Below are 16,923 nucleotides of genomic sequence, written 5' to 3' on the forward strand. Positions count from 1 at the left end.
GAGGTAGATACAGAGAGCAAACAGTGATCCTCCAACACCCTCGAATTTCAACAGCAACTGCTTGCAGGCCATTAGCCAGGGGGAGAGCAGAAGAGTGATGCGCGTTACTGACGAACACAACAACCCCTCCCTTGGCTCTGTCCCCAGTCACGTCATCCTTTCGGTGAAGGGTGTAGTCCCATAGCACAGGACTTTCAGTAGCTTCAAAATGTGTTTCTTGTAAACACAGGCACAGGGGGCAATCCTGCATTAGCAGTTTCAGTTCCTCCACATGTGTCCTGAACCCATTAATGTTCCATTGTAATATTGATGCTATTTTCCATGGGGTTGTACTTTCACCCAGTCTTTCCGCCGGGGAGGGGAGCCTGTATAATGGGTGGGGGCTCAGTATTGGGGCGAGATGATTGCTCTAGTCCGACATCACGCTCCATTAACTCTAGTGAAGCGTCAAGAGAGATGTCAGATAGTACGACGACGGCATTGTCGGACTGTTTACTTTCTGACTGTCAGAGGGGGCACTTGGCATTCGATTTTTTGCACTGGGTAGGCTTCGGAGCCACAACCATGGAAGCGTTAGTGGCAGTGCTGGACCAGACTGAACCTTAGGGGGACCAGGGAGCTTCAGAACATTAGCAATCACAGACTTTTCCGATGTTTTGGGAGGAAGTGTAGGCTATGACATCAACTGCAGCAGCACAAGTACACTGACAAATGCAGATACTAGTGCTGACACTAGCTACCTCCATTTGTGTAGCAGCATCAGTTTTCTGTACTGTCTGTTTAACAACTGATGCAAAGGGGGTAGCAAACGTTGGGGGGCAGCATGGTCTTATAAATCTCCTTGGCCTCAATCTAGCGGATCTGTTGTGGGGTTTTAATCTCCTGTAACTTCCATTCTTCCAGGAAGACACAGCAGTTCAAGACAGGGTGAGCCCCAGAGCAATTCACACACTCTGGAGGAGATGAACATCTGTTCCTTCGTGGGAAGCCTTACCACACTTGCCACAAGTGGTTTCTTCCTTACATGCAAGTGTAGTGTGCCCAAATTGCTGGCATTTAAAACAGAACATTAGATTGGGGTCATAGGGCTGCATGGTTAAGCGAAGGAAATCTGCCTTAATATGCTCCGGGAGTTTTGTTCTATTAAAAGTGAGGATGAATAAGTCAGATTTAATCAGATCACCTTCCATCATTTTCATAATATTCTGCATGTCTACAAAGCCTTCTTTGGCCCATTCAACTTTCATGTCTTCTTTGGGAATGTCCACCAGGTCTCTGCAGGTAACATCTTTACTGTAGTTTAATGTGGCGTGGAGCTCAGTTCCAATGGCATATTCCACAAGGGTTTTTGTCTTCTGCAGGTTTATTACTTGTTGGGAACTTGATGTTTCTACCAACAGTGCCCTATTTGGCAACTGCTTAACTGATTTTAAAGTACCTGCAATCCTTTCTAAACCATTTTGCATGTAAAAAGGTAACACTTTTTCAAAACTCACCTCTTTCTGTTTAACCAATAAAAACACACCCTGGCTTGCAGAATGCACTCTTTTACTACACCCACTAGAATTCTTTAATATCCCTAAGCCTGGAGGACTGGCTAAATGAGTCCTCTTATTTGACTGAGTGTTGGTACCTACCAGCAGCCCACCCATTATGCTGGGAGGTGGAAGAGAAAACTTCGAAGGATCCACCTCAGTGACACAGGCAGCTAAGGAAATAAAAGTCCACCTAGATAGCGCCTTGAGTGCCTAGGTAAGCCTTATACAACCGAGGCGGGGCATGTTCCTCAAACACCGCCCGCTAACGATTGTTCCACATCAACAGCCGTGCATCTCATCAGTGCGCAAGCACACCTTGATATTGAGGGTTATTTCATAAAGGTTTTTACCATTCTCGTGATCTGGGTGGTCAAGCCAAGATCCCCTTTCCCTGAGACACACAACATTCCACTACCATGCCATACAGTGATCGCTGAAACACGCCCAGAACTTACGGTGACAGAGGACTGGCGGCACTTACCAGTCCCCACTAAGGTATTCTGGTGTCGCCAAGCCCGTTCACAGAAATGAATGCTGAGACCCTCAGGGCAGAACTGCAGGTACCAGCAACTCTATGCAATAGTCTACTAGCCTACTGTAATAATGGAATGCTGAATGGCGGGCAGGTAAATAAATTGATCAAGAGAATCTCAAAGGGGTGCCTGCAAAATTCAATCTGTGAGTCCGTCTTTCATAATCTTTAAATCGAACCCCACTTAATGAGAATGGATGGGGTACATACATTGACCAGACTGATTCATACTCTGATTATCTGTTGGTTGTGGTATCAGCCAACTTAAGAAGAAAACTGGAAACCAAAGCTATTGGCATCCTACACTGGATGAGGATGTGGTACCTGAAAAACAATCTCAACGTGATCCTGTACAAAGCAGTCTATATATTACTGAAATGAAAACCACAGAGAGACCCGATCATAAAATAGCACAATACAAATATTCACAGAAAAAACAGCCAGTTACTTAGGCGTATGGACTGATAAATGATTCATGTTTAACCAACACATGCAGGGTGACAATTTTGGAACTATATGAAAAAAAAAACAAACATCATAACTTCTGAATGGTTTGGGTTAGGGTGTTCAAACTGCACGGATGGCCGCGGGGCATGATGGGAATTAGTATGTGCTGTATGGTTTGGTTTAGAGCCCACTTTCACTTGGACAAGTTTGTCAATAAGCGAAATTGATGCATTTGTTGAACTGACAATCCACATTTTGTGATACAGAAGTATCTTCACCCTCAACAGGTGACTGTGTGGTGTGAAATGTTCAGTCATGGAATAATCGGTGTGATGTTCCTTGATGACACAGTGATTACCGAATGGTACGTGAAAACTTTGGAAGATGATTTCATCCCCATTATCCAAAGTGACCCTGATTTCGACAAGATATGGTTCATGCAAGACGGAGCTCAACCCCATCGAAACAGGAAAGTGTTTAATGTCCTGGAGGAGCACTTTGGGGCCACATTCTGGCTCTGGAGTACCCAGAGATCACTGGTATGGGCCTCAATTGACTACCATATTCTCCAGATCTGAACACATGCAACTCCTTTTTGTGGGGCTATATTGAAAACAATGTGTACAGCAATAACAATCTGTCACTGGGCTGTGACAGACTGGTTGAAGATGGGCAGACTACACAAAGTAACGTAAATTGTGCAGGAAGATTTAAGGGACAAGCTCCAACTAAAATAGCGACTATGGACTATCAGCATCTGCATCCATAGTACAAAGACTTCCCTCCTATATCAAAGATCCCAACCATTTCCTAGATCATTTGAAATCCGTGCCCATCCCACTCCCACAACATGCCTTGCTTGTCATCACTGATGCCACCTCCCTCTATACCAACATCCCCCAAATACACGATCTGTCAGTGCCCACCTGATTCCAAACCTATGACATCCTTCCTACTCATCTTAACCCTTTAACTGGTCTGGACGTGTTAACACGTGCGCCTTTGTACCTGCCCCTAAGGACAGGTCGCCTGGAGGGGGCTTTCCTGGGATCCATAAATTTTCAGCCCCTGGTTTGGTTTAGATACATTGATGACATTTTTACTATATGGACTGATTATGAGGCTGATCTGTTAAAATTCCTTGAATCTCTGAATACCTTCTCCCAATTAAATTCCACACGGTCTTATTTCGAATCCCGTGCCACTGTCCTTGATGCTGATTTCACCCTCACCAAAGGCCCTACACACTTCCATTGATATTAAACCTACCAAAAAACAACAGTACTTACATTTCGACAGTTGCCATCCTTCCCATGTCAAACGTTCCCTCCCATACAGCTTTGGCATTTAAGGCAAACATATTTGTTCAAATGCAGGCTCTTTACAGCAATATACCACCATTCTCACTTCAGCCTTTACTGGACATCATTACCCCACCAGCCTAGTTCAAAAGCAGATTTTCTGGGCTGTCACATCCAATCCTGGTACTGCTCATCCCTCAAAAAAACAACTTTGCAGTGCACAACTGGTCACTCACTATTATCCTGGTCTGCTATGTATTAATCAGCTACTTCGATATGACCATGACATCCTAAAATCATGCCCTGAAATTAGATCCATTCTGTCTGAGAGTTTGCCCACCACATGTAAAATAGCTTTTCGCCACCGTCCCAATCTCCGCAATATTCTTGTCAGATCCTATGCTCCCTCTGCACACATCTCCCTACCTTATGGTTCCTATCCATGTGACCGACCCCGCTGCAAGACTTGCCCTATGCACCTCCTACACCAGCCCTGTAACTGGCCAAACATACTATCAAAGGGAGAGCCATCTGTGAAACTACATGTCATATATCAGTTGTTATGTAAATAGTTGGTTGGTTGTTTGAGGTTTAAGGGACCAAACAGCGAGGTCATCAGTCCCTTGTTTCAAATATACTCCATTCTGCTAACGGGACATCTCAGAAAAGTCAGAACAATAAAACGGAAAAAGGGAAAAAACGTAAAGGGCAGTCACGTTGTCATTGGTAAAAACAAATGAGGGAAGTCGGCAAGAGAACGAACCCAACACTATGCTGAAGCAGCATAGGCAAGACCACCTGTGACTTAAAAGGTACAACTGCTATAATGCAGAAAATACGTATGGGAATAAAAAGACTAACCAAGCCTTAAAAAAGGGTAAAAAGAGTAAAAGGGAAAGAAAAGAGGATTCCGGTCAGGGAGGTGAATCGGGAATCTCTAAACACTGCCTACAGTGGGAGACACCCAAACACTCACCGCCCTGCCCCAACACCAGAGAGATTAAAAACCTTAAAACTGAGAATAAAAACCACTCTCCCGGAGGAAACCGAGAACCAGAGAGACCATCCGGGAATCGTCAGCCAACATCAAAGGTAAAGTGTGGGGGAGTCTGTACTTAGTACGCAGAGCCAAAAGAAGGGGGCATTCAACCAAAATGTGGGTCACTGACTGGAAGGCTCCACAACCACATAGCGGGGGTGGCTCATCACGCAAAAGAAAACCATGGGTCAGCCTGGTATGACCAATGCGGAGACGACACAGTGTGGTCGAGTCCTTTCGGGAGAGGCGAAAGGAAGAACGCCATGGGCCTGGTGTCACCTTAATTGCACGAAGTTTATTAGACAGTGGAGTAGCCTCCCAAGAATTGGCCCATGACTGCGCGAAGTGGGATTTGATGTGAAGCCGTAAATCCGCTGCAGGAGGGGTTACAGGAAACGGGGGGTAAGTAACTGCTCCCCCAGCCAAACGATCAGCGAGCTCATTTCCCGGGATACCCACATGGCCAGGGACCCATAGGAAGTCAATGGAACAAGCAGCACGGTGAATATCAGCGAGATGGTCATGGATGGCAGAGACCAAGGGATGGCGCGAAAAACACCGGTCAATAGCAAGAAGGCCACTCATCGAGTCCGTACATAACAAAACGCGGTTGTGTTGGGATTGTTTAATAAAGGTAAGGGCCCGGGAAATTGCCATCAATTCCGCAGTAAACACCCCACATGTAGGTGGCAGCAGATGATTTTCCGTTCCAACAGAGGACGTGAAGGCATACCCAACATGATCAGCAGATTTAGAGCCATCAGTGTAAAAAACAACAGCATCCCGAAACTCCCATAAAATTTTGCGGAAAAAGGAACGAAACACCACCGGGGGGATGGAATCTTTCGGACCGCGGCGGAGATCCATCCGAATTCGAGGCCGAGGAACTAACCAAGGAGGGGTGGAGGGGAGGGAGCGAGGAAGACAGGACAAAGAAGGAAGTTGAAAATCACGGTAAAGAGACGCAAGGCGCAGCCCAACCGGTAAACCCGCCCGAGGGCGGGAGTCGGGTGGGCGACGTCCATGGTCTGGGAACAGGATAGAATAGGAAGGATGAGAGGGAGAAGAACGGATAGTGAGGGCATAAGACACCAGAAGCTGGGACCGCCGAACAGAAAGGGGTGGGATCCCAGCTTCAACCAGGAGACTATCAACAGGGCTAGTAGGGAAGGCACCGGTGGCCAAACGGATACCACGATGGTGGACTGGATCCAGCACGTGCAGTGTGGAAGGAGCAGCTGAACCATAAACTTGACAACCATAGTCCAAACGAGACAGAACTAGAGCACGATAAAGACGGAGGAGGAGAGAACGGTCCGCACCCCAAGAGGAGTGGGCAAGGAAGCGAAGGACATTGAGTTTACGTAAACATCCTACCTTCAGGAGTCTGATATGGGGCAACCAAGTGAGCTTGTTGTCGAAAAGAAGACCCAGGAAACGAAACTGTGAAACCACAGGCAATCGTTGTGCAGCGAGATAGAGCTCTGGATCAGGGTGGACCGTAGTACGGCGACAGAAGTGGACCACCCGCGATTTTAAAGGAGAGAATTGAAACCCGTGTGAGAGGGTCCATGCAGAGGCACGCCGTATAGCCACCTGGAGCTGCCGTTCTGCAGATGCCATCGAGGAGGAACTAACCCAAATGCAGAAATCATCCACATACAGGGCAGGGGCGACCAAGGGACCGACAGAGGCCACAAGTCCATTGATAGCAATGAGGAAAAGAAGGACGCTCAAGACAGAACCCTGTGGGATGCCCGTCTCCTGGGTCCGTGGAGAACTAAAAGCAGTACCAACTCTAACTCTGAATGACCGATGGATCAGGAACTGGCGGATAAAATTCGGGAGTGGGCCCCGAAGACCCCACTGATGAAGGGTTAGTAAGATGTGATAGCGCCAGGCCGTGTCATAGGCCTTGCGAAGGTCAAAAAACACTGCAACCAAATGGCGGCGCTGGGAAAAAGCCTGCCGAACTGCGGATTCCAAGCGAAGTAAATGATCGATTGGAGATCGTCCCTCTCGAAAGCCACACTGGTAAGGGGACAATAGATCCCGAGATTCGAGGACCCAAGTGAGCCGACGGGCTACCATCCGTTCAAGTAACTTACAAACAACATTGGTCAAACTAATTGGCCGATAGCTGTCAACAGATAGGGGGTTCTTACCAGGCTTAAGGACAGGAACCACAATGCTATCCCACCACTGAGAAGGGAAGTCAACCTGGAGCCAGATACGGTTAAACACCCGAAGAAGATGTTGCCGTTGTGGAGCACTGAGATGTTGAAGCAGTTGGTTATGAATGGAATCTGGGCCAGGGGCCGTATCATGAGAAGAAGATAGAGCAGAAAGAAATTCCCATTCAGTAAAAGGTGCGTTATAAGATTCTGACTCACAAGTGGTGAAACATAAGGTGAGAGCTTCAGCCTGCTGTTTGTGATGAAGGAAAGCAGCGGGATAGGAGGCTGACGCCGATGCCACTGCAAAATGGGTCGCAAGATGTTCGGCGATAACTAATGGATCCGTACAAATGCCATCTGGGAGGTGAAGGCCTGGTAGGGTGGACTGCCGATGGCAACCTTGGAGAGAACGAAGTGTAGCCCATACCCGCGACAGAGGGACAGTGGAACCAAGGGAAGAAACGAATCGTTCCCAACATATCCGCTTGCTCTGTTTGATTAAATAACGGGCTTTAGCGCGAAGGCGTTTAAAAGTAGTAAGGCTGGCTACGGATGGGTGCCTCTTGAAGTGTTGCAAAGCTCGACGGCGATCACGGATGGCAATGGCAATGGCCGGACTCCACCACGGGACGTGCCGGTGACGAAATAGTCCAGATGAGCGCGGGACAGCAACGTTAGCAGCGCGAACAATCGCGTCAGACACGTCACGTAGGACGTCATCAATACAACCCGACAAAGAGGGAGAAAACTCGACCTGTGCAGTGTATAGAGGCCAATCGGCGCGGTGGAAAGACCAACGAGGTAACCTGTCCATCGGGGAGCGCGAAGGGAGCGTGAGAATCAACGGGAAATGGTCACTATCACAAAGGTCGTCGTGTGGCGACCAGTGTAATGAAGGGAGGAGAGAGGGAGAAGAAAGAGAAAGATCAATGGCAGAAAAGGTACCATGACCAGCACTGAAATGAGTAGGGGAGCCATCATTAAGAAGGCACAGGTCGTGGTCTGCAATAAATTGGTCTATAAGAAGACCTCGTCTAGATGGAAAGGCACTGCCCCACAAAGGATGATGAGCATTAAAATCCCCAAGGAGGAGGAAGGGAGGAGGAAGTTGCTGAAGAAGGGTGGTTAAGGCAGCAGGTGTAAGAGCCCTGTCAGGAGGGAGATAAAGATTGCAAACGGTGACTGCAGAGTCTAAGTGGACCCTAACAGCAACCGCTTCCAATGTAGTTTGGAGAGGAATCCACGTGCAAGCAATGTCGGTACGGACCAACGTACAAACGCCACCAGAAGCCCGCAAGGGTCCGACCCGATTGCGACAGAAAACACGGAACCCACGGAGGGTCGGTGAGTGAGCATCAGTAAAATGTGATTCCTGGAGAACCACACAAGCTGCAGAGTAGGACGAAAGAAGGGATTTCAATTCCGGAAGGTGTCGATAGTAGCCATTACAATTCCATTGGAGAACCACAGAACGATGGTTTAAATGAGGGCTGAACACGCTAAATCCAGTCATACTGCCGGGTCCCCACCCGTCACAGACAAGGAGGGGGCGACATCCATAAACGACAGGTCAGAATCCAGTTGTGAAGTCGGGGAAGGGACCTCCGGTGACACGAGAGGCTCTTTGTCCCGGGACTTATGTTTCTTCTTCTTTTCAGGCTGAGATCGAGGAGGGCTGTGTGGCATAAAGGAGCCAGCTGCAGCAAGATCAGGAACAGAAAGAGACCGGGCGACCTGGGGGCCGACAGACCGCGGCTCTCGCGGTCGCCGCGCGGCAGCAGACCTTTGACCTGGAAGGTGCCGGGAAGGGGCATCCCGGGAGAGGCGCCCTTGACCGGCAGACGCCGAAGGAGTGGGACACTTCTCCGGCTGGGGAGGGGGAGCAGCACCCAGAGGAGAAGGTGTGGGAGCCGCAGGGGAGGGGGGGAGGAGTGGGGTCCGGGATGGGGGTAAGGAAGGGGGGGGAAGGGGGGAAGATGTAACCAAGGCGTAACTTGATGTCATAGACACAGGGTGCAGTCGTGCATATTTCTTACGGGCCTCTGTGTAGCTTAAACGATCGAGGGACTTATACTCTTGGATCTTTTTTTCTTTCTTATAAACTGGGCAATCTGGTGAACGTGGAGAATGACTACCACGACAATTTACACATACAGGAGGGGGAACACAGGGACTCCCCTCATGGAGTGGACGTCCACAGTCACCACAGAGAGGGTCCTGGGAACAGCGAGAAGACATGTGGCCAAAACGCAAGCACTTAAAACACCGCATAGGAGGTGGGATGTACGGCTTCACATCACAGCGATAGACCATAATCTTAACTTTCTCAGGAAGGGAATCCCCTGCAAAGGCCAGGATAAAGGCACCAGTATCAATACGGTTATCTTTAGGACCCTTCTGAACACGCCGAACAAAGTGAACACCCCGCCGTGCGAGATTGTCCCGAAGTTCCTCATCAGTTTGAAGGATGAGGTCCCTGTGGAAAATCACACCTTGGACCATATTTAGAGACTGGTGAGGGGTAATAGACACAGGAATTGTGCCAAGATGGGTACAGGCACGAAGGGCCGCAGATTGGGCAGCTGAAGTAGTTTTAATCAGCAATGAACCCGACCGCATCTTGCTCAGGGAGTCCACTTCGCCAAACTTGTCTTCAATGTGTTCCACAAAGAATAAAGGCTTGACACTGGTGAAAGTATCTCCATCAGTCCTGGTGCAAACTAGATAACGGGGGAAAGGTTTTGCCCCTAGACGACGGGCCTGACCCTCTTCCCAGGGGGTAGCCATGGAAGGGAAGGCCGAAGGGGCAAGAGAAGCAGCACTTGAGGAATCAGTACCACGCAGAGAGACGGCCGCAGAACGGCCAGAGTTTTGGACCCTTATGCGTTTCATCTGCATAGCGTCCGCCCTGATACCACCCACTCCGATCAGGGGCTCTCCTCACAGGCGCCACCCAGCCACAGCAAGGGCCGTCTGGCACGGCGGCCATTGCCGGGAGTTCCGATGCTCCAGGATGACGAGCAACCACTCCAAGGCATGCATGAGGAGGTCACAGCTCAGGTATCAGAAGTGTGATCCCTGTGTGTTCAGGGGGCTCAACCAAAAGGGTACATAGCGACCCCACCACACGGGCTGGCTACCGTGCTGGCTATGCACCCTAGCATCAGACCACGACGTGAAAGAAAAGGTGGAATGTACTAGGAGGGCGCACGTCGGAGACACTAGGTAAGGTGCTCTTCCCCAAATGGCTCACACTACGGAAGAGAAATTTTGGAATGGAGGTCAAACCCCAGAGGGGGACCAAGGAATGCCAAAAAGAGGAGATAAGGACGCAACAAAGCCAGAGAGTAAAACCAACAGAACCAGGAGGATAGCGGGGCCAACATAAGCAAGGACACCAATAGTGGGAGAGGAGAGGGCGAGGGGAAAGGAGCATGGAGGGGAAAGGAGGGGAAGGAAAAGGAAATGCAGCCCGGGACAGAAAGAAGGCTGCAATGGCTCGGGGCCCCGTGCTCGCCACGCACGTATCCACAAAAGAGATGTGGACCCCCTGGGGGGGTTATGTAAATACTGCTCAGCCTTTTACATCAGCATGACTACCACCAAATTATCAATAAGGATAAATGGACACAGGCAGAGAGTATATACTAGTAACATGCAATATCATGTTGTAGAGCATGCTCTACAAGATGACAGTCATTACCTCGGTGCCTGTTTCACCACCACATGCACCTTATGGATTCTTCCCCTGGACACCAGTTTCTCAGAACCTCGCAGATGGGAACTTGCACTGTAACGTGTCCTTGGTTCTTGCCACCCACCTGGCCTAATTTGTGTTAATTTATTCTGTCTCAATGTTTTTTAGAGTAACTAGTCTTTTCTTCACTCCACTTTAGTTTTATACATCTTTCATTACCTTATCCGTCTATTTCTCACTGCCCCCCCCCCTCCCACTACTGTTACGTACAATGCACTTAGCTTTTCACTCCTATTAACTCCTGCACAATGTTTAAGCAGTAATCTGTCTTGCATATTACCCTGTCTTCCACCTTCAAGCTGTCAGGTTTTCAAATCTTGTCTGATTCAGTCACCAACAATCAGTCTTTCCTTCTCAACCCATCCGGCAAGTCTGCCCTGAGCTGCAGTTCTGGGTGACTTTCCCGAAATCTATCCCTTTTCCTAGACCTCTACAGTGCTTTTCCTTCATCCCTCTTCCTTCCCCTTCAACCCTTCTGCCTGAAGTAGGAGCTACTGGCTCCAAAAGCTTGTCTAATTATAAGTTCTTTTGTGTGTGTGTGTGTGTGTGTGTGTGTGTGTGTGTGTGTGTTCTGCTGCCGCTTGGTGAGTGTAATTTTTTTAATCTACCCAACCAAATTATGAAACCATATGAAATAAGACAAATGGGAAAAGTAAATGAAGAACTTCATGTGAGGTTGGAGGGAGTGAAAGAAGATAAACTATGACAGCCAAAATTATTGTATGTTGAGATGGAGGCAAAGGAGACAAAGCTTATCTGTCAAGCAAGTTCCCACATACCAAGTCGTCGTGGCTGGAATGAAGAAACAACACAATCTACAAAATACTAACAAACCACAATCATTTTAATACACTGAACATTTTGTTGGTCAATGAAGAATTACTTGATCTCATACAGACAGGATGTTTATCCCTGAAACCACTACTGCTACAGTGGGGAAAAGAAAAGAGACTCCTGAATACTGGGATAAAACTACTTTGTAGAGCTTTGCCTGCTCCTATCACCCGCCCCTCTTTTTCCTCCCCCAATAAACTAAGTTTCCAGCATAGAGCAAGAGGAACAACAATTACTTTAGTGTGGACCCTGTGGGCCAGGGAACAATTATTTTCTAGTGAGTAATATACAATTTTTCATTAAAATTAGCCACAAGTAGAACTTAAAGCCAGCCTTAAGAAGTTTGACTATCTTCTGCACTGTTGTCTTCCAGACTGTACAGTTTTGCATCTATGCAGCAGGCAACTAGTACACACGCAGAGTTATTTCTTATGCACAAAGTAAACATAATTACATTAACAACACACCTATGCATATAGTAAAAGATGTAAGTGTACTTAGGTATGATACTCGGTGTTAATTAGCTTCCTATATATGTTCAACATGAATGAAGTGGAATTTCATTAAAAATTGATATTTTATACTTACTTCTTCAAGTATGAACTTGCTTCCCACACATTTTCTTGCCCAGAATTTGTTTTCTGGATGGCAACTACAAAGATACCTTTCTCTTTGTATGTTGTATATAATGTAAGAATCCCCATCATAACAAAGTAAGTTGTCACGCAGAATATCAGCACAGGCCTGGAATCATAATGCATCTGGTTGTAACAACAATTTTGGTTCTTCCTGAGAAGAAACAAAACACTTCAAGAAAATATTTTAATTACGATTCAGCTGTATGTGAAAGAACTTCTAGATCATGAATTTTTAAAATTATTTTTAAATTTTTTTGACCAAGTTATTGTAAAAAAATTTTGAAACTAATTTTCAAAAGGTATTGTGTTGTTACTAATGATAATGGAAATTCAAGGACAGAAACAATGAAACTGAGTTGTGAACATACTGGCACCACTTGCATGTGTGTGGTGGTTTTCTTACTTTGATTTGGATAATGCAATTTGGTTGTTTGGAACTGATGAGATACATTTACTTGGCAATAGTTTGCAATGATTAAAACAAATTAATCAAAGCATACAAATGTTATTAAGCTGATGTAAGCTCCCCAATAGTGACTATTATGGAGTGGCCTTTGTTAGTATCTTTAAGTGACTTTCTACAACAATATATCCAAAATTCTTCATTTATCTAATTGAGTTGAAAGCTGTATAAGTTGTTGAAGTACTAATCTTCTTTAGATAGGCATTGGTGTTTCATTACTATGAGGGTGAGTCAAATGAAAACCTTAAATATTTTTTAAAATATTATTTATTGTGCAGAAGTGGTACAAAGCTGTATCACTTTTCAACATAATCTTCCCCACACTCAATGCAAGTCCTCCAGCACTTACAAAGTGCATAAATTCCTTCAGAAAAAAATTCTTTTGGTAGTCTGCGCAACCACTCACGCACCGCGTGGTATACCTCTTCATTAGAACAGAACTTCTTTCCTCCCATTGCTGAGTGGTCCAAAGCTATGGAAATCACTTCGGGCAAGGTCTGGTGAGTATGATGGATGAGGAAGACACTCAAAATGCAGGTCTGTGATTGTTGCATCTGTTTTACGGGCAGTGTGGGGCCTTGCATTGTCATGTTGCAAAAGGACACCTGCTGACAGCAATCCACATCACTTTGATTTGATTGCAGATTGCAGATGGTCTTTTAGGAGACCTGTGTATGATGCACTGGTGACAGTGGTCCCTCTAGGGATGTAATGCTCCAAAATGATGCCTTTTCGTCCCAAAAGAGTCAGCATAACCTTCGCTGCTGATGGTTCTGTTAGAAACTTCTTTAGTTTTGGTGATGAGGAATGGCGCCATTCCTTGCTCACCCTCTTTGTTTCCGGTTGGTGGAAGTGAACCCAGGGTTCATCTCCAGTAATGATTCTTGCAAGGGAGCCATCACCTTCTCATTCAAAGTGCCAAAGAAGTTCTTCACAAGCATCAACTAGTCATTATCTCATTTCAGGAGTCAGCTGCCGTGGCACCCATCTTGCAGACACTTTGTGAAACTGGAGCACATCATGCACAATGTGGTGTGCTGACCCATGACTAATCTGTAAACATGCTGCAATGTCATTCAGTGTCACTCGGCAGTTTTCCTTCACTATGGCTTCAACTGCTGCAATGTTCTGTGGAGTCACAACTTGTTGTGCCTGACCTGGATGAGGAGAACCTTCCATTGAAGTCACACCAATTGCGAACTTCCTACTCCATTCGTATACTTGCTGCTGTGAAAAACATGCATCACTGTACTGAACCTTCATTCGTCGATGAATTTCAATAGGTTTCACACCTTCACTACGCAAAAACCGAATAACAGAACGCTGTTCTTCCCTGGTGCAAGTCGCAAGGTCGCAATAGGGGTGGCTATCTTTATACTGATACTGTGACGGTATGTGTGCATCTGCACTATGCTGCCACCTACAGGCCATTCTGCACGCTGTTTGTAGCACGCTAACCAAATTACAGGATAACAGTGTGAAATTTCGATTTGTTATTACAAATTTAAGCTTTTCATTTGGCTCATCCTCATATGTGACTGAATTATTTTGAGGCTGTAAGGAGAAGGGCAAATTTTCCCCAAGAAAATATGCACTGTAATGACCTTGCCAGCATGAAATTTTCACTCTGCAGCTGAGTGTGCACTGATATTAAACTTTCTGGCAGGTTAAAACAGTGTGATGGACCGAGATTCGAACTTGGGACCTTTGCCTTACGTGGGCAAGTGCTCTACCATCTGAGCTACCCAAGCACGACTCACGACCCATCCTCACAGTTTTAATTCTGCCAGTACCTCGTCTCCTACCTTCCAAACTTCACAGAAGCTCTTCTGCATACTTTACAGAACTAGTACTCCTGGAAGAACGGATATTGTGGAGACATGGCTTAACCACACCCTGGGGGATGTTTCCAGAATGAAATTTTCACTCTGCAGCAGAGTGTGAGTGTGCACTGATATGAAACTTCCTGGGAGATTAAAACTGTGTACCGAGACTCAAACTCAGGGCATTTGCCTTTCGCGGGCAAGTGCTCTACCAGAGCCCGCGAAAGGCAAAGGTCCTGAGTTTGAGTCTCAGTCTGGCACACAGTTGTGATGACCTTATTTGCTGAAAGACAGCACATATTGCATGCAACAGATTTGAAATGAGCGATATTACAAACAATCTTGAACAACATTAACAAAAATGAAATTCTGGGTGAAAACAAATTTGGTGGCCTGCAAATAAATACAGGCAGAGAAATATTTTCAGCCTTTTGAGTGCATGAAAACAAACTCCTGGCAACAGCAAACCACAAACTTTTAAGAGGAAAACAAGCAACAAAACAGAGCTGACTTCTGTTAAAATATTGAAATCTGTTTGAGAGAGATGTTGAACATTTGCATTTACACTGGGGCATACATAAGGTAAAATACTGTAAATTTTTAGAATAATGTAAAAAGATAAATAATTAGCTATGTTTCTCCCTGTCCGAATAGGTATTCTACAGTGGCAACTGCACCTTCTCAATTGAAAAGCAGACCAGTTAACGTGCAAATTTGATGATTATGGCTAAGTCCTGCAAGTGATAAATGATTTTACATCAGTTACAGTATAGAATATAATATCAATGTATAGCTGCAGGAAAATCTATAGGTGTATTTCTGACAGAACACAGACAACAGCCTTGGAAAGTGATAAATACTGTAATATACGTTAGGTGTGGTGTACGTGAGTGTATTTCCACATTCAAGATTGTGTTTCCTACCTTACAATAATAGTAGTTTTCAATCTTTTGTAGATAATTTGAACAAAGCTATGTCGGCATTGCTCAGAGACTAACACACACCAAATGTGTGTTGTTAAAGTAACCCCCCCATGAATCATGGACCTTGCCGTTGGTGGGGAGGCTTGCGTGCCTCAGCGATACAGATAGCCGTACCGTAGGTGCAACCACAATGGAGGGGTATCTGTTGAGAGGCCAGACAAACATGTGGTTCCTGAAGAGGGGCAGCAGCCTTTTCAGTAGTTGCAAGGGCAACAGTCTGGATGATTGACTGATCTGGCCTTGTAACAATAACCAAAACGGTCTTGCTGTGCTGGTACTGCGAACGGCTGAAAGCAAGGGGAAACTATGGCCGTAATTTTTCCTGAGGGCATGCAGCTTTACTGCATGGTTAAATGATGATGGCGTCCTCTTGGGTAAAATATTCCAGAGGTAAAATAGTCCCCCATTCGGGTCTTCGGGCGGGGACTACTCAAGAGGATGTCGTTATCAGGAGAAAGGAAACTGGTTTTCTACAGATCGGAGCGTGGAATGTCAGATCCCTTAATCGGGCAGGTAGGTTAGAAAATTTAAAAAGGGAAACGGATAGGTTAAAGTTAGATATAGTGGGAATTAGTGAAGTTCGGTGGAAGGAGGAACAAGACTTCTGGTCAGGTGACTACAGGGTTATAAACACAAAATCAAATAGGGGTAATGCAGGAGTAGGTTTAATAATGAATAGGAAAATAGGAATGCGGGTAAGCTACTACAAACAGCATAGTGAACGCATTATTGTGGCCAAGATAGATACGAAGCCCACGCCTACTACAGTAGTACAAGTTTATATGCCAACTAGCTCTGCAGATGACGAAGAAATTGAAGAAATGTATGATGAAATAAAAGAAATTATTCAGATTGTGAAGGAAGACGAAAATTTAATAGTCATGGGTGACTGGAGTTCGGTAGTAGGAAAAGGGAGAGAAGGAAACATAGTAGGTGAATATGGATTGGGGGTAAAAAATGAAAGAGGAAGCCGCCTGGTAGAATTTTGCACAGAGCACAACTTAATCATAGCTAACACTTGGTTCAAGAGTCATGAAAGAAGGTTGTATACATGGAAGAAGCCTGGAGGTACTGACAGGTTTCAGATAGATTATATAATGGTAAGACAGAGATTTAGGAACCAGGTTTTAAATTGTAAGACATTTCCAGGGGCAGATGTGGATTCTGACCACAATCTATTGGTTATGACCTGTAGACTAAAACTGAAGGAACTGCAAAAAGGTGGGAATTTAAGGAGATGGGACCTGGATAAACTGACTAAACCAGAGGTTGTACAGAGAGCATAAGGGAACACTTGACAGGAATGGGGGAAAGAAATACAGTAGAAGAATGGGTGGCTTTGAGGGATGAAGTAGTGAAGGCAGCAGAGGATCAAGTAGGTAAAAAGACGA

The 16,923-nt window shown here is 46.0% G+C and overlaps 1 protein-coding gene across 1 annotated transcript in view; it reads right to left on the minus strand.

Annotated features, from left to right (window-relative positions):
- The window catches only part of LOC126236052 (signal peptidase complex subunit 2), a 57,425-nt gene that overhangs the window by 8,456 nt on the left and 32,046 nt on the right, over positions 1-16,923 (minus strand). Inside the window, exon 4 of the mRNA XM_049945091.1 lies at positions 12,214-12,369. Within this exon, the coding sequence (XP_049801048.1) occupies positions 12,214-12,369 (156 nt within the window). The remainder of the gene's footprint in view (positions 1-12,213; positions 12,370-16,923) is intronic.

The sequence above is a fragment of the Schistocerca nitens genome, chromosome 2 (genome assembly GCF_023898315.1).
Source record: "Schistocerca nitens isolate TAMUIC-IGC-003100 chromosome 2, iqSchNite1.1, whole genome shotgun sequence".
NCBI classification, from domain to species: Eukaryota; Metazoa; Arthropoda; class Insecta; order Orthoptera; family Acrididae; genus Schistocerca; species Schistocerca nitens.